The 21,248-nt window shown below is 46.1% G+C and overlaps 1 protein-coding gene across 1 annotated transcript in view; it reads right to left on the bottom strand.

Moving 5' to 3' along the window:
- The window catches only part of mib1 (MIB E3 ubiquitin protein ligase 1), a 98,652-nt gene extending 79,168 nt beyond the window's left edge, over positions 1–19,484 (bottom strand). The window contains exons 1-5 of the mRNA XM_064346912.1: positions 17,889–19,484; positions 9,032–9,203; positions 4,353–4,482; positions 2,453–2,557; positions 1,081–1,147 (exon numbers count right to left, since the gene is read on the bottom strand). Coding sequence (XP_064202982.1) covers positions 1,081–1,147; positions 2,453–2,557; positions 4,353–4,482; positions 9,032–9,203; positions 17,889–18,117 — 703 coding nt within the window. The 5' untranslated portion in view covers positions 18,118–19,484. The remainder of the gene's footprint in view (positions 1–1,080; positions 1,148–2,452; positions 2,558–4,352; positions 4,483–9,031; positions 9,204–17,888) is intronic.
- Positions 19,485–21,248: the final 1,764 nt, after the last annotated feature.

Genomic DNA, 21,248 nt, shown 5'->3' on the forward strand with positions numbered 1-21,248 from the left:
GAAACAACGACTGTGTCGACGCGTATCTAAATACAGTTATCTTGCATGACGGGGAGCGTCGCGTTGGCGGCAAACACGGTTGCGGCCACTTGGCCCGTCGTAGCTCCTCGGATAAGGGGTCACCTTCACGACCAGACCCAGCGTCTCTGACCCGGCGGAGCTAGCGCTCGGAGCTAGCGCTCGCGAGACCTCCAGCGAGCCCAAACCGCGCTTCCTTGGGCAGGCACCTAGCTAGCGTGCTACCCCAGGCGCCCTCCAGGGGGCGCGCTGCGGAATCGTCCCCTCTGTGCTGCCTGCACTCTACTGGAGACCCAGCAAAACGTTAATGAGACGGACAGAAAACCTGCAAGTGTCTCAAAATGGCTTCTGAAAGAGATCATTTATCCTCCTGAGGGGAAATGAGCTTCATTTTTTGAGCGGCCTCCCAGTACCAACTGTTTTCACCTACACAGAGGGCTGGAGAAGTGACCTGCTTTCCCCAGAATGCTGCAGGAGTGCAGGTGACGTGGTGCAGTGTGTGTGTGTGTGTGTGTGTGTGTGTGTGTGTGTGTGTGGTTTCTGAGCCTGCTCTTAGTTTGATTTGAGCATTCTCTCCTCTCTCTCTTCTCTGGTTCTGGGAGCCCTGAACAGCAGGAATCACAGTTGAGAGTGAGCCAGCAGCCTGCTCTCCTGGAACACACTGTACTGCTCACCAGCCACACTGGCACCCTCCTGAAAGAGGCCCCACTTGTGTGCTGCTGGCATCTAGAGGCTGTGTGTGGTACTGCAAAAATGGGTACGCGCTGTTTGTCCTTGAGAAGCACAGCAATTTGGGTTTGCCCTGCACAGCATATGCAAAATGGCTGCATAAACTTTGTTGTTGCTGTTGCTAATAATACTAATAAAGTTACTAAGTAATAATAAAGTTACTAAGCATTATTATTATTGGTATTATTGTTATTATTATTATTATTATCATTATTGTTATTATTATTATTATTATTATTATGAATAATCATCATCATTATTATTTTATCAATTATAATTCTAAATGTTTGAACATTTTATGTTTGTACATATGAGTTGCACCAAAATACTTACCCAACACGGGGCAGTGGTCTCGATAAAAGGAGCCGCCCTTGGCATCTTGGACACATTTCAGGTCAGACTGCGGATAGAAATGGCGAAATGAAGACCAAGCAGACTGCTGCATCACCCCAGCGCTTCAGTCCCGGGATCAGTGCCCCCCCCCCGCCTGCACAAACCATTATGAAACAGACTGAACACGCTGATCTGAGATCAGTGACTGAGGGCAGCGTTACAGACGCACATGTACACACGCTCTGTAAGGCTTTACAGTGAGACTGTATAAAGCCTGTCTGTCACCAGGAGACTGCGCTGCAGCGGGGGGCATGGATCAGACGGTCCTACAGCCTGACCAGCTAAAGGAGCTCCATAACGAGGCGCTCGCTTGCATCAGGCGCTTCACTGCGAGGGTCTGAAGGGCGCCCGGCGGTGGCTGCTGAGCGGGGGGGCTGGCTGGGCGCGGGCGGGCCGCGGGACGGCGGCGCTCCAGCGCTCAGCGCTCCCCTCCCCGCTCACGCCCCGCTGGTTTAGCGGAGGTGAGCCAGGTCTGCGGCTAAACGGCCGGGGGTTTCCCGCCCGCCCGCCCGCCCGGGGCGCACACCTCTGCAGGCAAAGGCCCGGGACGGCTGCCATCCTTTATTAGCATCGAGGGCTAGCGCTTTTTAATGCAGCGGCCTGGCTCCCCCACCCCGCCCCCCGCGGTTCAGCTAGCGCAGCTGGCAGCGCTGAGACTGCCCCCCCCCCTTCTCCACCGCGGCACGGCGGCATGTGAGAATTCCTCCTGTTTTCTTACAAAACCTGGAAAACAGCACCAGGTCGTCACCCACTGCTGGGATAAAATGGTTTCCTTGGTACTGTGTGTGTGTGTGTGTGTGTGTGTGTGTGTGTGTGTGTGCGTGACTGTGTCTGTTGGGGCTCAATGACTGATTCGGTTAATCTGGAGTCAGGTTCTCATTGTCCGCCTCCCCAAACTCTATTCACTGAGTAAAAAAGACACAGGACCAATCTGTTCCTCCAAAAACGTGCCAATTGGCTCAATTTAAAAAGAAGCCGGATGCCTCTCAACCAATGGGAGCGCTGTGTCTCAGTCACAGCTTGCGCGGACGCCCTCCCCCAAACCACCCCCCCCCGCCCACTCGCTGACCTGCACTTTCACTCTCCCTTTCTCTGAGGAGAGGGGCACAGATTCCCTTTATCATGCATATGGCCTCAGCCTCCCCTCCAGCTGCTCACACAATGAGGCCGCGCATGCTGCCGGCGTGGCCTCACACAAAGGGCCCGTCCCGCGGAGAAAGGCCCGCTTTCACGGCCGCGCACAAAGGCCGCCGCCGCCGAGCCCCTCCCCCTCCCCCTCCCCGCTCAGACCCGCGCCCCCCCCCCTCCTCACCATTCCCTCGAAGCCCACTCTGTACAGGTTTTTGGCTCCATTGTCCCACAGGACGTAGGCCGCGCTGTGCGGGCTGGCCGCGCTCCAGTCCTGGATCTCGGTCACCTGCAGGGGAAGAGAGGAGGGAGGGAGGGAGGGAGAGGGAGGGAGAGGGAGGGGGTGGTGGGGGGGACAGGGGAAATTAGAGGCTGCGACATTTCGGTGCGACGTCCCGGCGTTCCGGAGCAGTGCAGAGGAGCCCCTGGCCACACGTGTTTCTCATTTAACACCACAGAGATCTCCATTACTGGAGAGATCTCCCTCTGAACATCCTTCCAGGAAAGGGGAAGCTATTCATTTAAAGGCAAAAATCAAGAAGAAATAAGATCCTTTAGAAAGGCCAGAGAAGTGTTTAGTCTGCTCCAGTACACTATTTTATGACCAGTATCTTGGCACCGTTTGAACTGAACACTGATAAAGCCTGTTTTGCTCTCAATGTTGTGAAGCACACTAAATTTAGCTTCAACTTTATGTATCCAAAAAATAAATTGGAGGTAGGACTGCACACTTTTTGTTTGCCGCGAGAATTACAATACTGTGTATCATGAGATGGAACGCAATGATGCAATTAGAACTCCTAAAGCACCACTCAGAATGCAAATGGAGAGTTTAAAGCTCGGCGCTACAATTCTCTGGCAGCATCCTCTCAAAAACATTTTTACCAATGCACAGAGCACCTCTCCCCCAAGGCCCCCGCGCTTCCAGCACAGAGAGCTGAGCGAGGTCAATGCGAGCAGCAATGCCCCACGATAACCGGCGAACTGGCTCCTTTACCGCGAAGAGCGGGAGACCGCGGTCCCGCGCTCGGCGCTAACGTTGGGAGGCGAGACGGCCAGAAAGATTAGCGCCCGTTGCGTGCGACTCGTGCACGGGCCGACCTTTGCGTGTTCCAACGCGGCGGTCTGGATGCCCGCTTCGACGCAGGCACCGGGGACTGCTCTCTGAACGACGGCCAGCACATTATATTCCTGCAATAATCGCATAACTGCACATAATCCTGTCGGGGCCTGTTATTAATTTGACGTTCTCCGGAAAAGAACAACCATTCCAAAATGACAGCCAGGTTAAGCGCTCCCCTGAACTCGTCACATAAGCTCCCGGTGAACGGCCCTACAGAGTGAAATGTTCCGAAAGGACGTCCCCCTCGGTTTTCCCCCGTTGAGTGATCCTGGTTTTGCTTTAATCCCACAAAATCCCTAAATGGGATGGGAGGGGTTGTTGCAGGGAGAATCGTGAGTCTGAGGCAACGGCAGATGGCTTCCAGGGACAAGGAGGGGATAAAGACGTCTGCAGTTACAGTAAATTAGCACTGGTGTGCTTGCCTGCTCTTGTCCATAGAGGTGGGGGGGGGGGGGTGCAGGGACCCAAGTAGCAAATCAGACAACATTCAGTAGGTTTTCACCAACAGTGGAGATGACCTTTCAACATTCGGCCATGTAATTGTTGAACAGAGATGTGCTAAAAACTGGGAGGGAGGTTCAGGTCTGAGAACAGTACCTTTCCGAGCAGTGGTGTCAACAAATTGTACTGGACACGCACAGTCATGCCTCCAGGCTGAGAGATGCCTTTAGTGCAGCAGAGCCCCATAAAGTTCATACGTAACCAACAGAGACAGAGTTAGACTAAAGGTCTCTGGTAGACAATGTTTCTTTTTGCTTTTTTTTTTTTTACACTGCTGAAAAAGTCAGTCTTGCACTCCTCCCAGCTATAACCTTTCCATTTCATCACCCTCTGGTGGGGGTTAAGCACTTTATTTCACCCACAGCACAGAACTTTATAGTCACCACTCAGCAGAGCAAGCGGCCTGTAATTCCCAAAAGCAGACGTTTGCACAACTGTACATTTGTGGAATGGTCGTTACCTTGCCCCTCCTTGCATTGCCCCCGTCCTGGTCCTCCCACTGCCAGTCCACGCCCCGCACGACGCGCCCCCCGGTGAATATTCCCCGGGCCGTGATCTTCTTAGACTTCCGGCGGGATTCCAGCAGGACTCTGTGGCAAACGTAAAGGAATACAAAATGAAGGACCGTTTCAGTTACACCAACAGCACTTCATGACATTTATTCATTTAATAATCTGAGAGCCGGGAGGGTGAAGTCAAAACATATTTTTAATGGGCATAAACAGTTTAGTATCAGTACACTCTCAAACGCAACACAATTTCTACAAGCCAGGGAAGGAATTCAGGTTCAAAATTGGCTTCACACACCCTCAGCATAATCCCATCAGTCCGCCATGGGGTGTAACCTCACACACACACACCCCACACAGCTTATTGCATTTGGTCATAAAAAAAAATATTAAGCAGGTAGGCTGAATTTAATATGTGCACATAAGTTGTTGAATACCACTTCTCTGGACCTGAATGTTACAATATGCATTTTAAAAATGTCATCTGAACACATAAGTACATTTACTAAACTATTTCACCCATTAAATCAAAGAAAAATCGTATCTCTGAGGTTGTAATGTATTTTGGAAAATGTCTGACTTAATTCATATGCTGTGTGTGAATACAGTATAAAAAACCCTATTTCGATAGATGGGGAGTATGGAGTTATGATTAATCAGAGCCAAATCCTTGTTGCATAGCGCTGTTCACACACAAAGCTCAGCACCCATCAGCGCGCGCCATCTGGAATGAGCCGGTGCACCACCGCAGAGAACGGGGTCGCTTGCCAGATGGCCGCGTGCAATCCTCAGGTTTCTATAAACACCCTCGCTCAGAAACACCTCTCCTGTTCCTTCTGAGCTCCGTGCGCTGAAGAGGCCCTTCGGAGGCCTATGTAGGGCAGCCCGCCGCTCAGCCCGCCGCTCAGCCCGAGAGCGCTGGGGAAAGTCGGTCAAGCTGCGTTAAGCTGGCCCGTCCCTGCCGTGGACATTCCAGAGCGGGTCCCGTATTACGCACTGCAGGGAGGCATCATTCCATCGGTGTCCTGCAGCACTGCGTTTCCAAATGACACCCCCCCCCCACCAACCCCCGGGGTCCCTGCAGAAACACCCTGTGGGTGCTAGTCCCCTAAGCCTAAGGACAGTCCTTAACCAGTCCAGCTGGGGGTAACCTCGCTGCAAACCCGCCTGCATTTTCTAAACGTTTTGCCGGGGGGGGGGGGGGGGGTTTCTGGACATTCCTGCAGATGGGAAGGGGGGAGGGGGAGGGGGCAAAGAGATTGCCATTCAGTTAAACTCTTAACAGGTTTCTAACTTACTGGCACAGATTAAGGGGCGAACGGGTGAATGGCTAAGTGGCACCATGGGAACCGATGGGCAATTAACAACCGATATCTATGAAGGCGGGCAAGATAAACAGCCAATTCCGGACTGCTTTTATTTGCGTAATAAACGACTGATGTAGACCTTGAGGGTGTTTATGACATAAACAATTAACGAGCACTAATGATAATTATGCAAGCAGTAAAAGGAGATGCGAGAGGGATTAAGAGACTTAAGGGAGGGCATTAAAAGATAGATTACAGCTGCCAGTTGCTCTCTGGTGTTGAGGAAAGGGGTTTATGATCCGTTTCCTTTGTAAATGTTACTTTTAATTCTGCATTCAGTAATCAAATACTGAATTAAGAGTTGTTTTGGAAGTTTGGTGCATGCTAAATGGTACTGTAACTGTAAGAAGGGCTAGAACTTTTACAAAGGATATAACCATTAGAAGGCAACGGATTGCCATTAATGAACTCTTTCTGCTAACCAGTTTAGCTCCATTCAAAACTCAATCTACATAGAAAGTAAATCAACCTGCCAAAAACTAAAGGCCTCACTCCCCATAAAATGATGCGCAAAGCGAGAGACATCTCACAAAGGACTGTAGATGGAAGCACTAACAAGATGAGAACCCATTAAACAAAACTAGTGCCCTGAAAAACTAGTGTTTAGTGGGTCCAAGAGAAACTTTAATTTTACTGTAACACAGATGAAGCAGGACTGGAACTCTAATATGCTGCAGTGACGAAGCTTGCCTGTAATTAAGATTCAGAATTTGGAAATTAAGGAAACCCAGTGTGATCCAATATGGGGAAATTTGAGTTGTGGGACATAAAGTTTTAATAAAGGTTGTTAGTGCATTCAGTGGAACCAAACAGGTGCTAAAAGCAAATGAACAGAAACGGCTTTAGCTCTGAACCCAAAGCCGTTTCTAGTAAAACATGCAATGGCTCAACCTCTCCTGCACTGGGAGTGTCACTTCCATCTCTGCCGCAGTCACTGCAGTCACCCTGAGTAAGGGTTTGTGCCGGGAGATTGCTATCATCATCATGGCAGCCTTCACCATGTTGACGCCCTGTCCTGAACAGGGTGTGTTATGCTGAACAGGGAGTGTTTTCTGCTGTAACCCAAACAGGAACCCTCGCCAATTTTGAAAAAAAAAAAAAATCAGTCCTCCATGAGGAACGTCCTACACACAGACACACACACAATTTTTTGGCACAATCACTGCTGGCAAGCTTAACAGATATTTGATAGTTAACTTCACAGCCCTAACACACATATGCACACGCACACACACAGCAGAGGCATGTGCACACGTGCACACACTCACACACACCCAGGCACAGACACACACACAGGCGCACACACACACAGGCAGACACACACAGGCAGGCACACACACACACACACACACACAGGCTGCATGGGAGAGGAACATGGGGCGGCAGGCGGCTTTTGTTTGCCGCAGTAACAAAAAAAAGCCCTGTGAAGTAGCGTTCGCACCAGGGTGGCAGGGGACCAGCTGTTGGGCCAGCCCTTTGTCCTCATAAGTGTGGGAAGGGTCCGGGCACGGGGCGGGGGGCGGGGGGCGGGGGTGGGGCTACTGTAGCACAGGGTTACGGGACAATGGCACATTCTCGTATCCTTGGGGTTAAGCGCACAGTGCGAAGGGGTCCCTGACGCCACACTAATCTCAATATCATCACTTAACGGGGAGCCGGGAAGATGGAGCGAGGTGCGTTTCCATGCGCAACCGACCACGACTGAACAAACGAGCACGGAAATTGATTTTTCCTTTCAATTCGGCTCAGAGGAACAATGCAGTGAACAAACGCCTCCGGTTTTACAAACCAGACATTTTTCTGTTCTGCCTCACCTGCGCAAGTGTGTTTATTCTCCGCCACCGAGCCCAAGGGCCTCTGATGGATCACCGTTATGGCCACACGATACAGCCAATACGGACAAGGCCAATATCAGGCGCACCGCGCATCACGGTGCTCTGTTCATCTCGAAGGATCATCACCGAAACATTTCATTTACTGCTCTAGCCACATGGCATGATCTACAATGTATCCCCAAATTCTGATACAAACAAACCGCATGACGGACTGTGTGTCTGAGGGGATGCGGCTCGCTCGCAGTGAATTCTCTGCAGCGCGAGAAACGCTCCTTTACCAGCATTCCCTTCTGCTCAGATTCAACCTTCAAAACTTTAGATTGTTCGTCGGATTGGTTGCGTCCGACCTTTTCTTTGTGGTGTGATCAAATCACGAGCAGACTCAAGCAAATGAAACCAGAGCAGACGCTGCATCGAAAGACTGAGTCGCAGAGCCTGATGAAAAGCAGAGAGGCAAAGCAAATCTCTGAACATCGATGGGATGCAGACACTCTACCATAACCAATACTGTTCTTGCCTGCAGTTTACATCCAGCCTACCACTGCAGCATGGCGCTGCATCATGTGCAATCAGCACCCATAAACCAAAACACACAAAGACTAAATCTACAGGCAGGCCAGGCCTTCCTTGCATTCTCCTCCAGCTAACTTCACTCCAGAGGCCTGTATTCACAAACCTTCAATGACTGATATATATATGTGTGTGTGTGTGTGTGTGTGTGTGTGTGTGGTAAGTTTTTATTGACGGGAATACCAGTGGTGACTCATTTCTTTGCTGCAGGCTGTCATTATACTCCTGTGCAAGAGAAGAAGAATGCTGGCACTCCGCATTTGAGGGCAGTGGGCTAATTATACGCCGAAGCAAGAGGGCAGGAAGCGGCTCCTCTTTTGAGGAATCGGACGAGCCGCCGGGGGTGGCGGGGCAAGGTGGCTGACGGTGACGAGGCCCATCGCGTGTCCTGGGCAGCTGGGGGGGGTGGGGAGTGGGGGGGGGGTTGGCATTGGCGACTGTCACTACGGCCAACGAGGAGGTACGAGGGCCTGATGAGTGGTTGCCTGGCAACAATGAGGCGCAAGCTGCCTCCAGTGACGTCCACGTGGGCCCGGCGGACAGCCTATGTCACAGCACATCTCCAGGCCCGGCCGAGCCTCGCCCGCTAACAAACCAAGAGCCCAGAGACTGCCGCCGCCGCTGGGGCTGCAGCTCTGCGCGAGCAGCCAAGTCCCTGCAGTCCAATGCGCGATCACGCCAGCCGCACTGCAACGAGGCCGGATAATAACCAGTATAGCAGCGCGCCATTGGCTGCAAGCGATTCCCCTCCAGCAAACAAAGGCCAGACTGGACAACCGAAGCCCGGAATCGCAGGAGACGAGCGGCGCTACCGTGGCGGTGACACCCGGCGCAAAGCGAGCGGTTCCGCGGGCTCACCTCTCGCTCCCCGGGGTGGTGATCCGGTAGAAGCGGTGGCGCAGGTGGTGCTTGTCTCCGTGGTAACAGGTGGTGCAGAGGTCGTAGTTGGTGCACTCGGCGCACTTCCAGCGGATGCCGATGATGGGCTGCTGGCGGCAGGTGTCGCACATGGTCCCGTCATGCTTGATACCTGAGCGGGAGAGCAACGGCGGCAGAGGTTAACCAAAGGGCTGCAGACCACCGCGGGAGCCGCCTGAATGCTTCCAGGCAGTTCAGCTAATACACTTTCAGAGGAAATCACACGGAGGGGGGAAAAAATCCTACTGCACACAGTGCTTCGAGGAAACAGCCTAAAGGAACTGAAAGCTTTACACAGAACACACAAGCGCACATTAATATACGGAGTGTTTCGCCAGAAACAAAGAGTGCCGTTTTCTTAATAAGCCACTCTCTGTAATTATTTATAATGAAGTCCTAGGCTTTACAGACTACAGCAACTCTACTTTCTGGTATGCTCATTTCAGTATATGCATGCGTGTGCGTGCGTTTGTGTTTTTGTGTGTATTAGTCATTTTTATTGATTGCCTTCAACGGAAGCTTTTTCTTAGCAACTCTTATAAGCAATTGTGGTCTCTGAGCAATTGTGTTAGTTTAAGAGAAGCAAATTTTCCCATTTATTGAGCATACAGTATAGCTCACTATCAGTGTTGTTCGCTTTATAGTGTTTTTGCTTACGTTTATTGAGGGTGTGAATCATTTTGGAGGGCACTTTAAAATCAAAACAGCCTACCACCAAGGCCATAACTTACACAGCATTGACTTGGCTAATTTTAATCACCTGTACTCAGCTGACTGCTTGGACAAGCATGACTGAAAATTAATAAAGGATGCAAGCACTTCCTGTTTAATCGTTTCCTCACTGACTGACAGCTGCTTCCTGTGCCCGCCTCTCCAGCCTCTTACGTCACCGAGTCATGTGAGCGGTGATCGCTGATCCTGCGTGTCCGCACACACGTGCGCATGTCCTGCTCTCCACCCTGACACTCCCACACCTTCCCACACACTTCTCTGCACCCGTGCGCCTCATCCTCTGACTCAACATCAATATACACATGCCTGGATCGCAGTGCTACTTGAAATACAGGATTCACCTATGATGATAGGTGCAGAGGTTTTTCTAGGAAATACAACCATCTTGCCAAAGTTATGTTCCAGGAGGGTGAGGGTCGGAAGACTGCATGGGAAATAAAAAAAATAAAATAAATAAAAATACTATTACATCCTTTGCTGCCTGTGTCAAATTGGGCTTTCTCCAAATGCAGCCGTCAACAAGCAGTCCTTCTCCAGGCTTCAGCAGAAAGAAAGGACTTCCATCTTGCAGACATTCCATTATACGCGTGGGGCCAAAGGAAAAGCTACCTCAGCGCTTTTCCCACTCCTCGCCTTTAATGGCAGCCAATGAGAGCGCGGTTTGGCCCGGGGCAGTTTATTAATGCGCTTCGTTTCACACGGATGACTCTGCTCCGCGACTCGTTCGGCAAACGCCAGCTCTCCCTCCCGATTTCTGGAGCCGCATCCAAAGCCCCGATGCTGAAGAGCAGGTTTTCCTGTTCCCCCTTCACTTGCAGGTGTGACACCTGCGGCCCGTATACAAGATGCAAGGGAGGAGGGCATCGAATATGACTGCGGCAGCTGGGTGTCGCGAGCAAGGGACCGATTCAAATTCTGACTCCATTTTATTCGCCGTGTGCAGGCATTAAAACACAATCACAGGTTATAGGCTAGTCTTGTGAGTTTGTCCACAAACTCACAAGACTATAATCAAAAGCATACAGGCCTAGGCCTAGATGGAATGAATGAGAAAAAGTAATATGGGGCAGGGTTTTTCCTGGCTCTAAAACAGGCAAAGGTTGTATCTCAACCAGAACTGAGCAGGGGTTAAGCCCCAATCACAACTCCTAGGGCAAATGCCCTGTCTGAAACTCAGCAGGTTCATATTCAGAGGAACCCATAAAGTCCCGCACTTCCATGTAGAAAACGCTATGAATCGAGCAGCTCAGGTCTTGATGGTGTAGTGATAGGCTGCACAGTGGTTGTGCTATTGAAGAAATCAAACGATTAAAGATGCACACACTTGGCACTGAAGTACAATTGTATTTGGGTAACTATCATTAAGGTTTAATTACAAAACAGATGGCTAGTTCAAAGCAATTATTCAGGGTGGCACAAGTGGGTATAATAATGATAATGGAACAACACTTGCTTGAATGCAGATATTGTTTAGAACTTTCTGAATCTCTTCTGACAATAATTAATCTCAAGTTGAAGCAGTTTCTTGTTTTTGGTAGTTTTGGTCTGTACACTCCCTCCCATTCATACTTGTTCCAGTCAAAGTATTCTTATGTCATGATGTTATGTATTATAAACGAGACATAATACAATTTAACTGGCAAACTAACTAGCTGCTAGTTATGTTATCAGCATCTACCATCTATCAATTTATTGTTTCATGCCACTCACTGTTCAGTTAAGCCATCTTATTCATCCTTGTGTCCACTAGCCAACTTGCAGCTACCTACCTTACCTATTTTGTCACATTGAGAGCTCCAGTCCAATCACTAAAAAGAAACAAAAGGCCTGGCTACATGGTGGCTAGTAAGTTACCTGACAATTAAATATGTGTAGGCTATAAATTGTGCAAAGGATATTTGACTACAGCTTTAAAACTAGCCTCTATTCAAACTTTCTAAATATCAAAATAGACCGGTGTAGGCTAGTTCATGTGCATCAATTTCCGTGCCACTATCACTCAGCTTGGTAAAATAGACCGCCTGCCTTTTACCGCTGTCACTCCAAATCGGCCACTCAAAAGGGGTACTTCTGCTCTAGAGGGGCATATGGGCAGGTGCTCCACCACCATAAGGACCACGTGTGCATGTGCCCGGCGTTGAGGAACAAAGGACTGGACCCTAAACACAGTGCTCGTCTCCCTCTCCCATCGCAGCATGCAGTGCACCCCAGCAACACAACTGCGGTATGAAGGCAACTAAAAGGTTGCACAAATTGTTGCAGAAATCACAGAAAGACATGAATTGCACTCGGTGCCCTGTAAGTCACCTTCGGTGCTTGGCTCCCAACATCGCTGCTGCTAACTTCAGTACATTTTTTTATTTTTAGTAGCCTAGCTTGATAGACCTTTGATATGGCTACTGATGACGCCAAACCAGAAACCACTTATCTACGCGGAAGTGCTGCCACGGCCATTGTTTATAAACACTGTAATTTGTACTATAAAATGTACTTAATTTAGCTACTGTATATTTGTTCAAAGTACCTCTTAACAATTTACACTTCCCGTTTTATTCTACTGTAGCTCCTTGACACATTTAATTATCCAGTTGTATAACAATAGTATCTTCAGTACATTAAAATTTAATAAGTAATGCTCATTAACCACACCAGATAAGGGCTTCTCCTAATGATAGAAAAAATTCACCAAAATTAGAAATTGCTGTTGCACACAGGCTAGGCAATTTAGGAAAACATACAATAGTCAAATTGAAATGTAACTTAAAACCAAATAATATAATTCCATACTCAAAGATTTTTATCAATCTCTGAATACCAAAACCAGACAGACAGAAATGAGTGGAGACAAATGCTTCTCCATCACGCCACAGTACACAATGTACCAAGCCTTCAGCTTATCATCACATCAAAATGTTTGTGAGAATTATTTTTAGAAATGGAAAAAAAGTCTTGAATTGAGGGGGGGGCGGGGTGAGGAGAGATTGCACTTGTTTGCTGGTGCTCATGGGCCAGGCTAGGCGAGGCAGAGGGAGGAAAAAGCCTTTTTGTCTGAGTTAGGGATTCACTGGATTTCCCAAGCAGTCCCCAGAGAACTCATTCAACGCCCGAGATGGGGGACGCCTTTTTTTCCGCAACATTCATCTCTTGGCCTCGAGTCTGCAGACAGGCGGACGCTCGCGGTTCTGACGTCCCTCCCGCGAGAAATGACCTTTGACCTCTGTGAGCGCATTGCGTCTCTCTCCTTTGCCTCCATAGCAGCCTGTGTTCGGGAAACAAAGGGAGGAAACTGCCTCTAAACCAGTCACCAGCTGTTGAGGACCCACGACACCAGAATGATTTTTTATTTGCATGTGAAGTAGCGCGTTTCAGTTTTGAGACACCAGCTGACTACGCTCGATCTGTGCGTGTCTGCTCCTAGGCTAGACCGATAGGCCTCTGATGACAAGTCAATATGATTGTCAGTATTGAGGTAACAGGATCTGTAGTTCTTGCTTAGGTACAAAAATTTGTGTATGCAGACTGTTCAACTGGAATGGAATTTAGTTTTGCTACAAGAATGGGGGGGGCAGGTATGTTAAACATGCACCTCTCACCTAGAGGTCGTATGTCATCCCCACCTTACACCTGTAAAAACATGACTTCTAACAGCACTATGGCTTTCAAACACAGTATCTGACAAAAAACACTTTAAAAAGGGGGGGGGGGGGGGCTGTCAGTGTTGCGAGCCACTTGTCTTTCCTGTTCTGCAGTTAAACCCTTTTTTAAGCACCATGTGCAAGATACGGGTTATTCACAAGAGACATATTCAACCCTAGCTGAAGGTGTAACAAAAGGCGATGCCTCACAGGACTGTTTGAGCTTTGAGAAAAGATAAAGCTCAATTCCAAGTGTAAGCAAGTTATCACATTCCTTGAAGGAGTAAAGGCTGAGCTACTGGGCTTTGCAAACACCAACAAAGGGCTGGGTCTTTATAAACGCATGGCTGGATGAAGGCATCGCTGGTTTTTTGTGTGTGGGCAAACCCCGGCATTTTTTATATTTTGTTATCGCGACTGATTTGTGCCACACTTTCTGTGAAGTCATTGCATTAGTATTCACATTCTTTTTGTTTATCTCGAGGATCACAGACACTTTCTTGTTCTTTCAGCTTCTTCATGCCACGGGCCAGACAAAACATCAGGGTAGCTGTGCTATGCTGTCAATCTCACTTCTTTAGGATGGTACGGTGGAATTCCCACCTATAAAGGTACATTAAGATGTTAAAAAGAGCAGCAGGGAGTGTCTGCCAGGTGGTAAAATGGCAGACAGCAGGGATTGAAAGGGGTGAGATTTCCACGATAATGTCTGAAAAAAGAGCACAAGGCTTTTCAAAATAATATTTATTTACTTTTAAAGCACCCCATGCCTTACGCGTGTAAAGTCTCCCAAATTTGTGATAAATGGAATTACTCACTATGTACAGAACACTAAATTAAAGAATATAATTTGGTTCCCATTTCAAACATTGCTTATGCCATTTTGTTTTTTAACTTGAGTTTTAAAAATGTAAACAAACCCTGAGGCCTACAACATGGGGAAATTCACTATTGGGGTTGGTGGCTCTCATGGTCACAAATGGTCCCAAGTCCCCCTTTTTTGGAGGTGCTTACTGTTCTCTGGAGTCAGGGGTGTGGTTTTAAGTTGTTTATGTATTCATGTAGCCTATTCACATTCAACTGAAGTTAGGAACATCTGCAACAGCGACATGACATACCCCTCGTTTAATATAAAGGCAATATCCAGGAAATGCTCACATAGAATGTCACTGCAACTGGCTTGGACTGCACCACATAATACAGTTAGCTACTTAAAATTATCTAACATTGCATAAAAAATACGGCAGGTTAGATTTTTCTTTTGCCATTGGCTGAGCAGTTACCCAGTTGAAAAACAGTTACAGCCAAGGAATAGTTGTGACATCTTTATTTGAAGCCATTCAGATCGAAATCTCATTCCCTGACAAAAAAAAGAAAGACGTTATACCCTGCTCACCTGTTGAAATTTGCCAAGGGGATTGAGAGGCCCAAAGCCATTTCACAGACTAACAGTCACCTGAACTACGCACCTGCGCCACAGTCGCTGTGGCTTGGTGCACGGGGGAAGTTCCAGGCGGCTGGTGACAAGAATCACTGTAGGGAACAGGCACACGCCTTCCCTCAGGTGCCTGCGGTGGCATCAGGGAACGCAGCTAATCTATTTAACGACCTCGATCGCTGTATGACTCCAGTAAATAATAAAGCAAATGGGTATGGCTTTCAGCTCATTCACACGCAGGCTTAGCATTTAATTAGCACCAAGCTCCAGCTGGATTTAACCTACGCAGTGTTAAAAGACCTGGACTGGCAAGTGCATTTTTATTCTGCATTCCACTTCCAGGCCAGCCCAGCCCAGGACACCACTCAGCCACCAGACCCAGGCTGAGTTCTGCAGGCTCTAAATAGCTGCAGGGGTTTCTGGAAAGGGTGGGGGGGGGGGGGGCTTTTATGAACAAAATCATAAAAACGCACACTAAAAGAAATGCAGTGTTGAATTTCCAGTCTTTGGCTGGTTCAAATGAAATCACATTTTTATGGGTTCCTTGTTTTTTCTTATGTGGAAATAGAATGAAAAGTGAACCACATTCTAATTTTCAGGAAAAATGAAGTCAACAATTTACCTCTCAAAGTAGTAGGCCTAAATTGTGCAGTTTTGCAAACTTTTTCATTGTTGTCAAATTCAGTTGTCTTGACACACCCTAGAAACTCAAAGGAAGGTTTTCAGAAGCTGAAATTCTACCCTCAGCTGTTTTCTGAGGTAATGCAAAAACCGGAGGAACAGCTCAAATTTGACGTTTCATTCGGCAAGAGACACACTGTAGCACACTCGCACAAATTGTTCGGCATTTCACCCGGGACACAAAAAATAACCGCAAAAATAAAACGGGCTCTTCTCCAAAATATCTTAACTCTACTCACGCTGTACGTTTTTCCAACCACCTTTCACATCCCAGCAACCTATACAGCTGGTTCTTGTCATTCTGCCAGCTTGGGTGTGCTTTGATTTGACTCACATGATTCTTAGTGAGGAGGCTGTCATTCAGACTTTGCCACGTGCCAAAACATAGCTCAGTTCATACCTGCAATTCTCACTCCAAAAATATACATGGCAACATTTATAAAATTGCTTACCACAATCCTACTATGACAGTTTCTTGTTTTAACATTACCTTACAATTACCATAAGTGTCTAGCAGATACCATTATTATGGCACCTTATAGCTCCAATTAAGTTCATTTGCTTGGTGTGATCAACTGGGATAAATATTAGCTAAATGTATAACTAAATATATTATCCTTTTGCGTAGCTAGACGCTGAAGGGACAAAGCCAGTATCAAATTTTCAAGATTTTAACTCATCCAAAGGGCTGGATGTTTCCTACACTGCATCCAATGAAAAAAACGTTTTGATATATTCTGTTAAAATTTAAAAGAGATCAGATTTAATAGCCATTTTCAAAGTGAAAGCACACTAGCATCAAAATTTACTAGTCCTGGACTACATTTAATTCTGAATGAAGATTCTCAATAAACAATTCAATTTACTCCATGACTAAGCTTAATCTGTGTCTATGAAACCAACATTAAAGGTTCAAAACAGAACCTTTAGAGTTCCTCGGGATGAAACTGTGGAGGAATCCTAAAAAGTTTATTAACATTACATTACATTTATTTGGCAGACGCTTTTATCCAAAGTGGCGTACAAAAAGTGCATTTCATCGTCATGGACAACTACAAAACACAGGTTCAATAAGATACAATACTTATTTTGTACAGCTATTTATAGCCAAGAACACAGTTTATGTCACACAGTGAACACTATTCCGACCTAACGTCTGCAAAGCCAACTAGGCAGAAGAACAAGCTACAGTATTAGGACAAATACAAATTACAATTTCTAGCCAAGAACACAGATTAGTTCACACAGTGAACACTATTCTGACCTAACCTCTGCAAAGCCAACTAGGCAGAAGAACAAGCTACAGCATTAGGACAAATACAAATTACAATTACAAATTAAGGAACCATTGAACTGCAGGAGAACAAAACATTATTTTGGTTGTTTGTTGTTCTCCCGCAACTAAGTGGTTTTGTGAGTAACCTATTAGGATTCCAGCAAATTTTCAACTTGAACTACGCACCTCTCATTTTTATAGCATAAGCTATATAACATAATGTAAGAATAAAATAACTAGTCTATATTTTTGAAAAACATTTTGAGCCCGGAGAGTAACAACGACTTTGCATGGGAGCATTGCGTATTTGTGCCAATGGCCTGAATTTAAAGGAAATGTTAATTTCTCTCAAAGCTATAGTGTTTTGATTACCAGCGGCCCTTTGTTGTAGAGGTGCTAGAAACACCTGCATAATTTAAGCGTAAGTGTAATATAATAAACAAAGATCTCCACCTAATAAAATATATTAAGCAACTGCTTGCAAACCTCAGCAAGTTATAAAAACTTGAAACCGACTGTTTGAAACTGCAAGCTTCCGCTTACTCCCTTCCCACAGCGTGCACCTTTGATCATGTGTTCGGTGATGGCAATAGTTACAGTGTTAGTCATAGTAGTGGTACTGATGTTGGGAAGCATTTGTCATATTGGCAATTTCTGAGATAACTGTAGGCCTATATAATATGGAAATAGAATTTTAATACAAAATGCGTAATAATAATGTAAGTGGATCTTGTGGAACAAACGTGATCCAAGTCAAATGGAGTCAAGTCAAGAATGTAAACTAATAAAATAAAAATAAGAGTTAGGGTCACTGTTGGTTGCTGTGACTGGTTTGTTAGTTGACAGTTTAATCAACAAATGTAACATTAAAATAACATCAACTTATTTAGCTAGCTACATTATACATTCCGATGCAATGATACAAGATTTGCAGCCTTTAAGACCACTATAGTGTATCATGTTCTCAAACGCCAAACAATTCACAAGACAGCAATTCTGTCCAGGCTTATGTTCGCAACTCCGCAGTTATCCTACCTGTAGGCGCACTGTCGAATATCCGTACGTCGTAAGCCCCGGAGCAGCGGTAGTTGGCCGCAGTCCCGTTGTCCCAGACCACCACCACTTCCTCTGGACTTTCAAAACTCCGCACTGTCCCGACGTGGCCCTCTCCGCCGTCCTGTTTCCCCCACTTCCAGTCCGGTCCTCGGATCACTCTAGCACCAACGCCTTCCATCATGACACGGTTATTCCTGCCGGTGGTCATTTACGAGCAGATACCTCAAGAGAGATTATTGCCAGTTTTTACTTAGGTGTGTAGGACTGGATGTTTTCTAACGCTGCGCATTTAGTTTCCTGGCTAGCTAACACGCGCCTGGCCGCTGCAAATGAGTGTCTGGTTGCGTTAAATTGAACAAAATCCAGATACCTGGCGTTAAGTGCTAACTTGACAACGTTCGCTGAACTCGCCACGTTAGCTTAACGTTACCCACACCTGACTGCTTTTTCCGTATTCAGAGGTCTTCCACGACTGGAAATTCAACAATTTCACAGCATCTTGCTAGCCAACGTTACCAGCGAAAAGAAACGCAATGCATCCGAAATGTCAGACTCGTTTGCTAAACAGACACTTGCCAACTGTTTAGAATATGACTTAGTAATAGCACTACAGTACAAGCTAACTGTACAGGAAGCTGAACACTAAGATGACAGCATTACTAGTTATGCTAGCTAGCTAACGGCGACCTAGACAACAAATAAAGGCAACTCGCTTGACAGATAAATGTATCTTAATAGAACGTTAACGTATTTTGAAATCGAAAGAGGTTTTATCAGCAGTTAAATTAGATATCAGGGTTTGAATATCTCGCTAATGTTCACCCAGCTGGCGATAAACAAAATAACACCTCGAAGTTGCAAAACTTTACTCATTAACGCTAACGGTAAGGTAACTTACTAGACTATTGATAGCCAGCCTTCATGTGTGATCTTCGCCAGGAAGCAGAATAACTGAATGCTTAGAAAATTATACCGATACCATTAACATAACACTACGCGATTTCAAAGCACCTACAGCTATCTTGATTTCTAGTTATTCTCCTTTCCAAGAAGTAGCTAACGGTATCCCTTTAAAACGGGGGGCCTGACTCAAAATGGGGGTGCTGCTACTGACTGAAGCTTTCAAAACAAAGTATGCTTGGATGGCAAGCGTTTTATTTTCCAAACTTCTTCTCGTCACCGGTTTTTCTGTAGCAGTTCACAAAAAAACGTTCCGAACCCCCCGTTTTCGTTGTTTTACCTTCCTAGGAAAATCACTCTTTTTTCAATGCTACCTAACGTTAGCTAGCCAGCAAGCTAGTTAACCAGCACGGAATGGGAGATCTTTGTATTGCTTTCCACAAAAATTCAGCGGCAGAACTTCATTCCACCCTCTCCACGAAAACATTTACCTGTCTAGTGTCCTTTTTGCGAATGAATCTTTCTCATGTTTGCACCAGTATAATAGATTTGTGAATTTCCGTCTCTGATTAAGTATTTTAAGGTGGTTCGTTGTAGCAGAAACTCAAGACAAACGCGTCGCCATTATTGTCAATCAGAGCCCAAGTAGACGGAGGAGGAGACTGTGTGGAAAAAGCAGTTGCCGTGCGCGGCGCCTGACGTAACATTGGGATGGACCAAAGGAAAAGCGTGGCAGACGAAGACGCCAGAGTTGCTTTTCTCATCGCATTCAACGCGCACTGTCCACTGATTGAATTGTGAAGCCCATGTGAGACAATAAAGCCTATAATAGTTGAGTGCGTGTTTTGAGCGGACAAAAGCAACAACCGTAACAAAGTACGCGGTGAAAAACAATTTAAGGATACTTTTAATCTAAATAATGCCATGATGTTCTTCATGATTTCCCATTTAGTGAATGTGTATGTTTCCAAAATAAGAGCAAAGAAGTCCAGTCCCTTAGCTCCACCACTCCACAAAGTAACTGCTTTACTTTTAGCTACAAACTGTTGCTCCACATTTGTCTTCCCTGCTGATCTTTATTACAGGATCTAGCAAGAAAACAATGGCTTAATGGAAGCTTGCACAGAACGCTGCAATGGCCTGATTGACAAAAATAGAAATCAGGATATAACTAACTTTGAGTGAACAATCACAATCTTGAAAATTAGTACATAAAAAGTTTAGCAACAAACAAAATTTAATAATCATAAAATGTTACTTCTAACAGGCTCTATGATGATACGATTCATGTTGACAATCCTGTTGTTAAAGAGGGAAAATTCCATGTGCATTGGCAATCTGCTACTCTTTCAGTGATAGTGATGTTTTTGTTGTTCTTGTTGTTTATATAGTTGTTGTTGCATTGTACCACAGTTTTAAGCCGCGTTTCCACCAAAATTACCCGGAACTTTCAGTCCCAGGAACTAAGTTACCAGGAACTAAAAGGTTCCTTCAGCCAATGGTTGTCTGCGTTTCCACCGGGGTCTAAAGTACCGCGAAGATTAGGCAAATTAGCCCACTGACGTTGTCGTCGGTCCATCTGTCATATGATTTCTTCTGTAACCCCATATTACCACCGAAGTAGCCTACATTATTTTCTAATAACCGGGACAGCCCGGAGGGGTTTATTCCACTTATATACAACGGGTTACCAACAATGACTATATATGGTTACTTTTGTATTTATTGATTTTCATATATCCTCTCAAACACATTCATTAACAGCAGAAAACATGCACACGTTGTAAACAATTTGCTGTTTTATTACTTTCTCGTCGTCAATTCCATATAGGCTAATCGCAAAATGACAAGAATAGAACGAAAACTCGGACTTGCGTGAAAATGTAAATTAGTAGTGGTACAGCCACCTTTTGCTTTCCTTCGAAGTTACTGCTAGCCGAGCAGCGAAGTGTGCCCTCCAGATGCGAACCATGCACCATAAATGAGTCCATAGTCTTCCTGGTCTTTTCGTGGAATTGAAAAATGGCAGTAAAATTGAGTAAAATTACGGCAGTCTGAAAAAGCTAAAGGGAAGATTACTAGAATTAACCTGTTATTTTACCCGGATAAAAAGTGCGGATGGTGATTTCCAGTTTGCTTGTACTGTATCACCAATGTTAATTATGCAGAACTACCGCATACCTCACATAACTGTATCAAACGTTTTGAGTCAATTACAACGGGCTAACAAGAAAATCCGGAAGAAAATATTCAGCAACCGAATTAATCCGTTTGAATGTTTTGGTAGCCTACGTAATATGCTGTCCCAGCACGAATGCTTAGCATTTTATAAAACGAATACTAAAGCAAGAAAAGAACAGAAGAGCACACGTTATAATTCCAAGACGTTGACAGGCTATAACCAAAAGTAGGCTACTGCGCCGCATAACATACAAGTTT

This window comes from Anguilla rostrata, chromosome 8 (genome assembly GCF_018555375.3).
Source record: "Anguilla rostrata isolate EN2019 chromosome 8, ASM1855537v3, whole genome shotgun sequence".
Classification (NCBI taxonomy): Eukaryota; Metazoa; Chordata; class Actinopteri; order Anguilliformes; family Anguillidae; genus Anguilla; species Anguilla rostrata.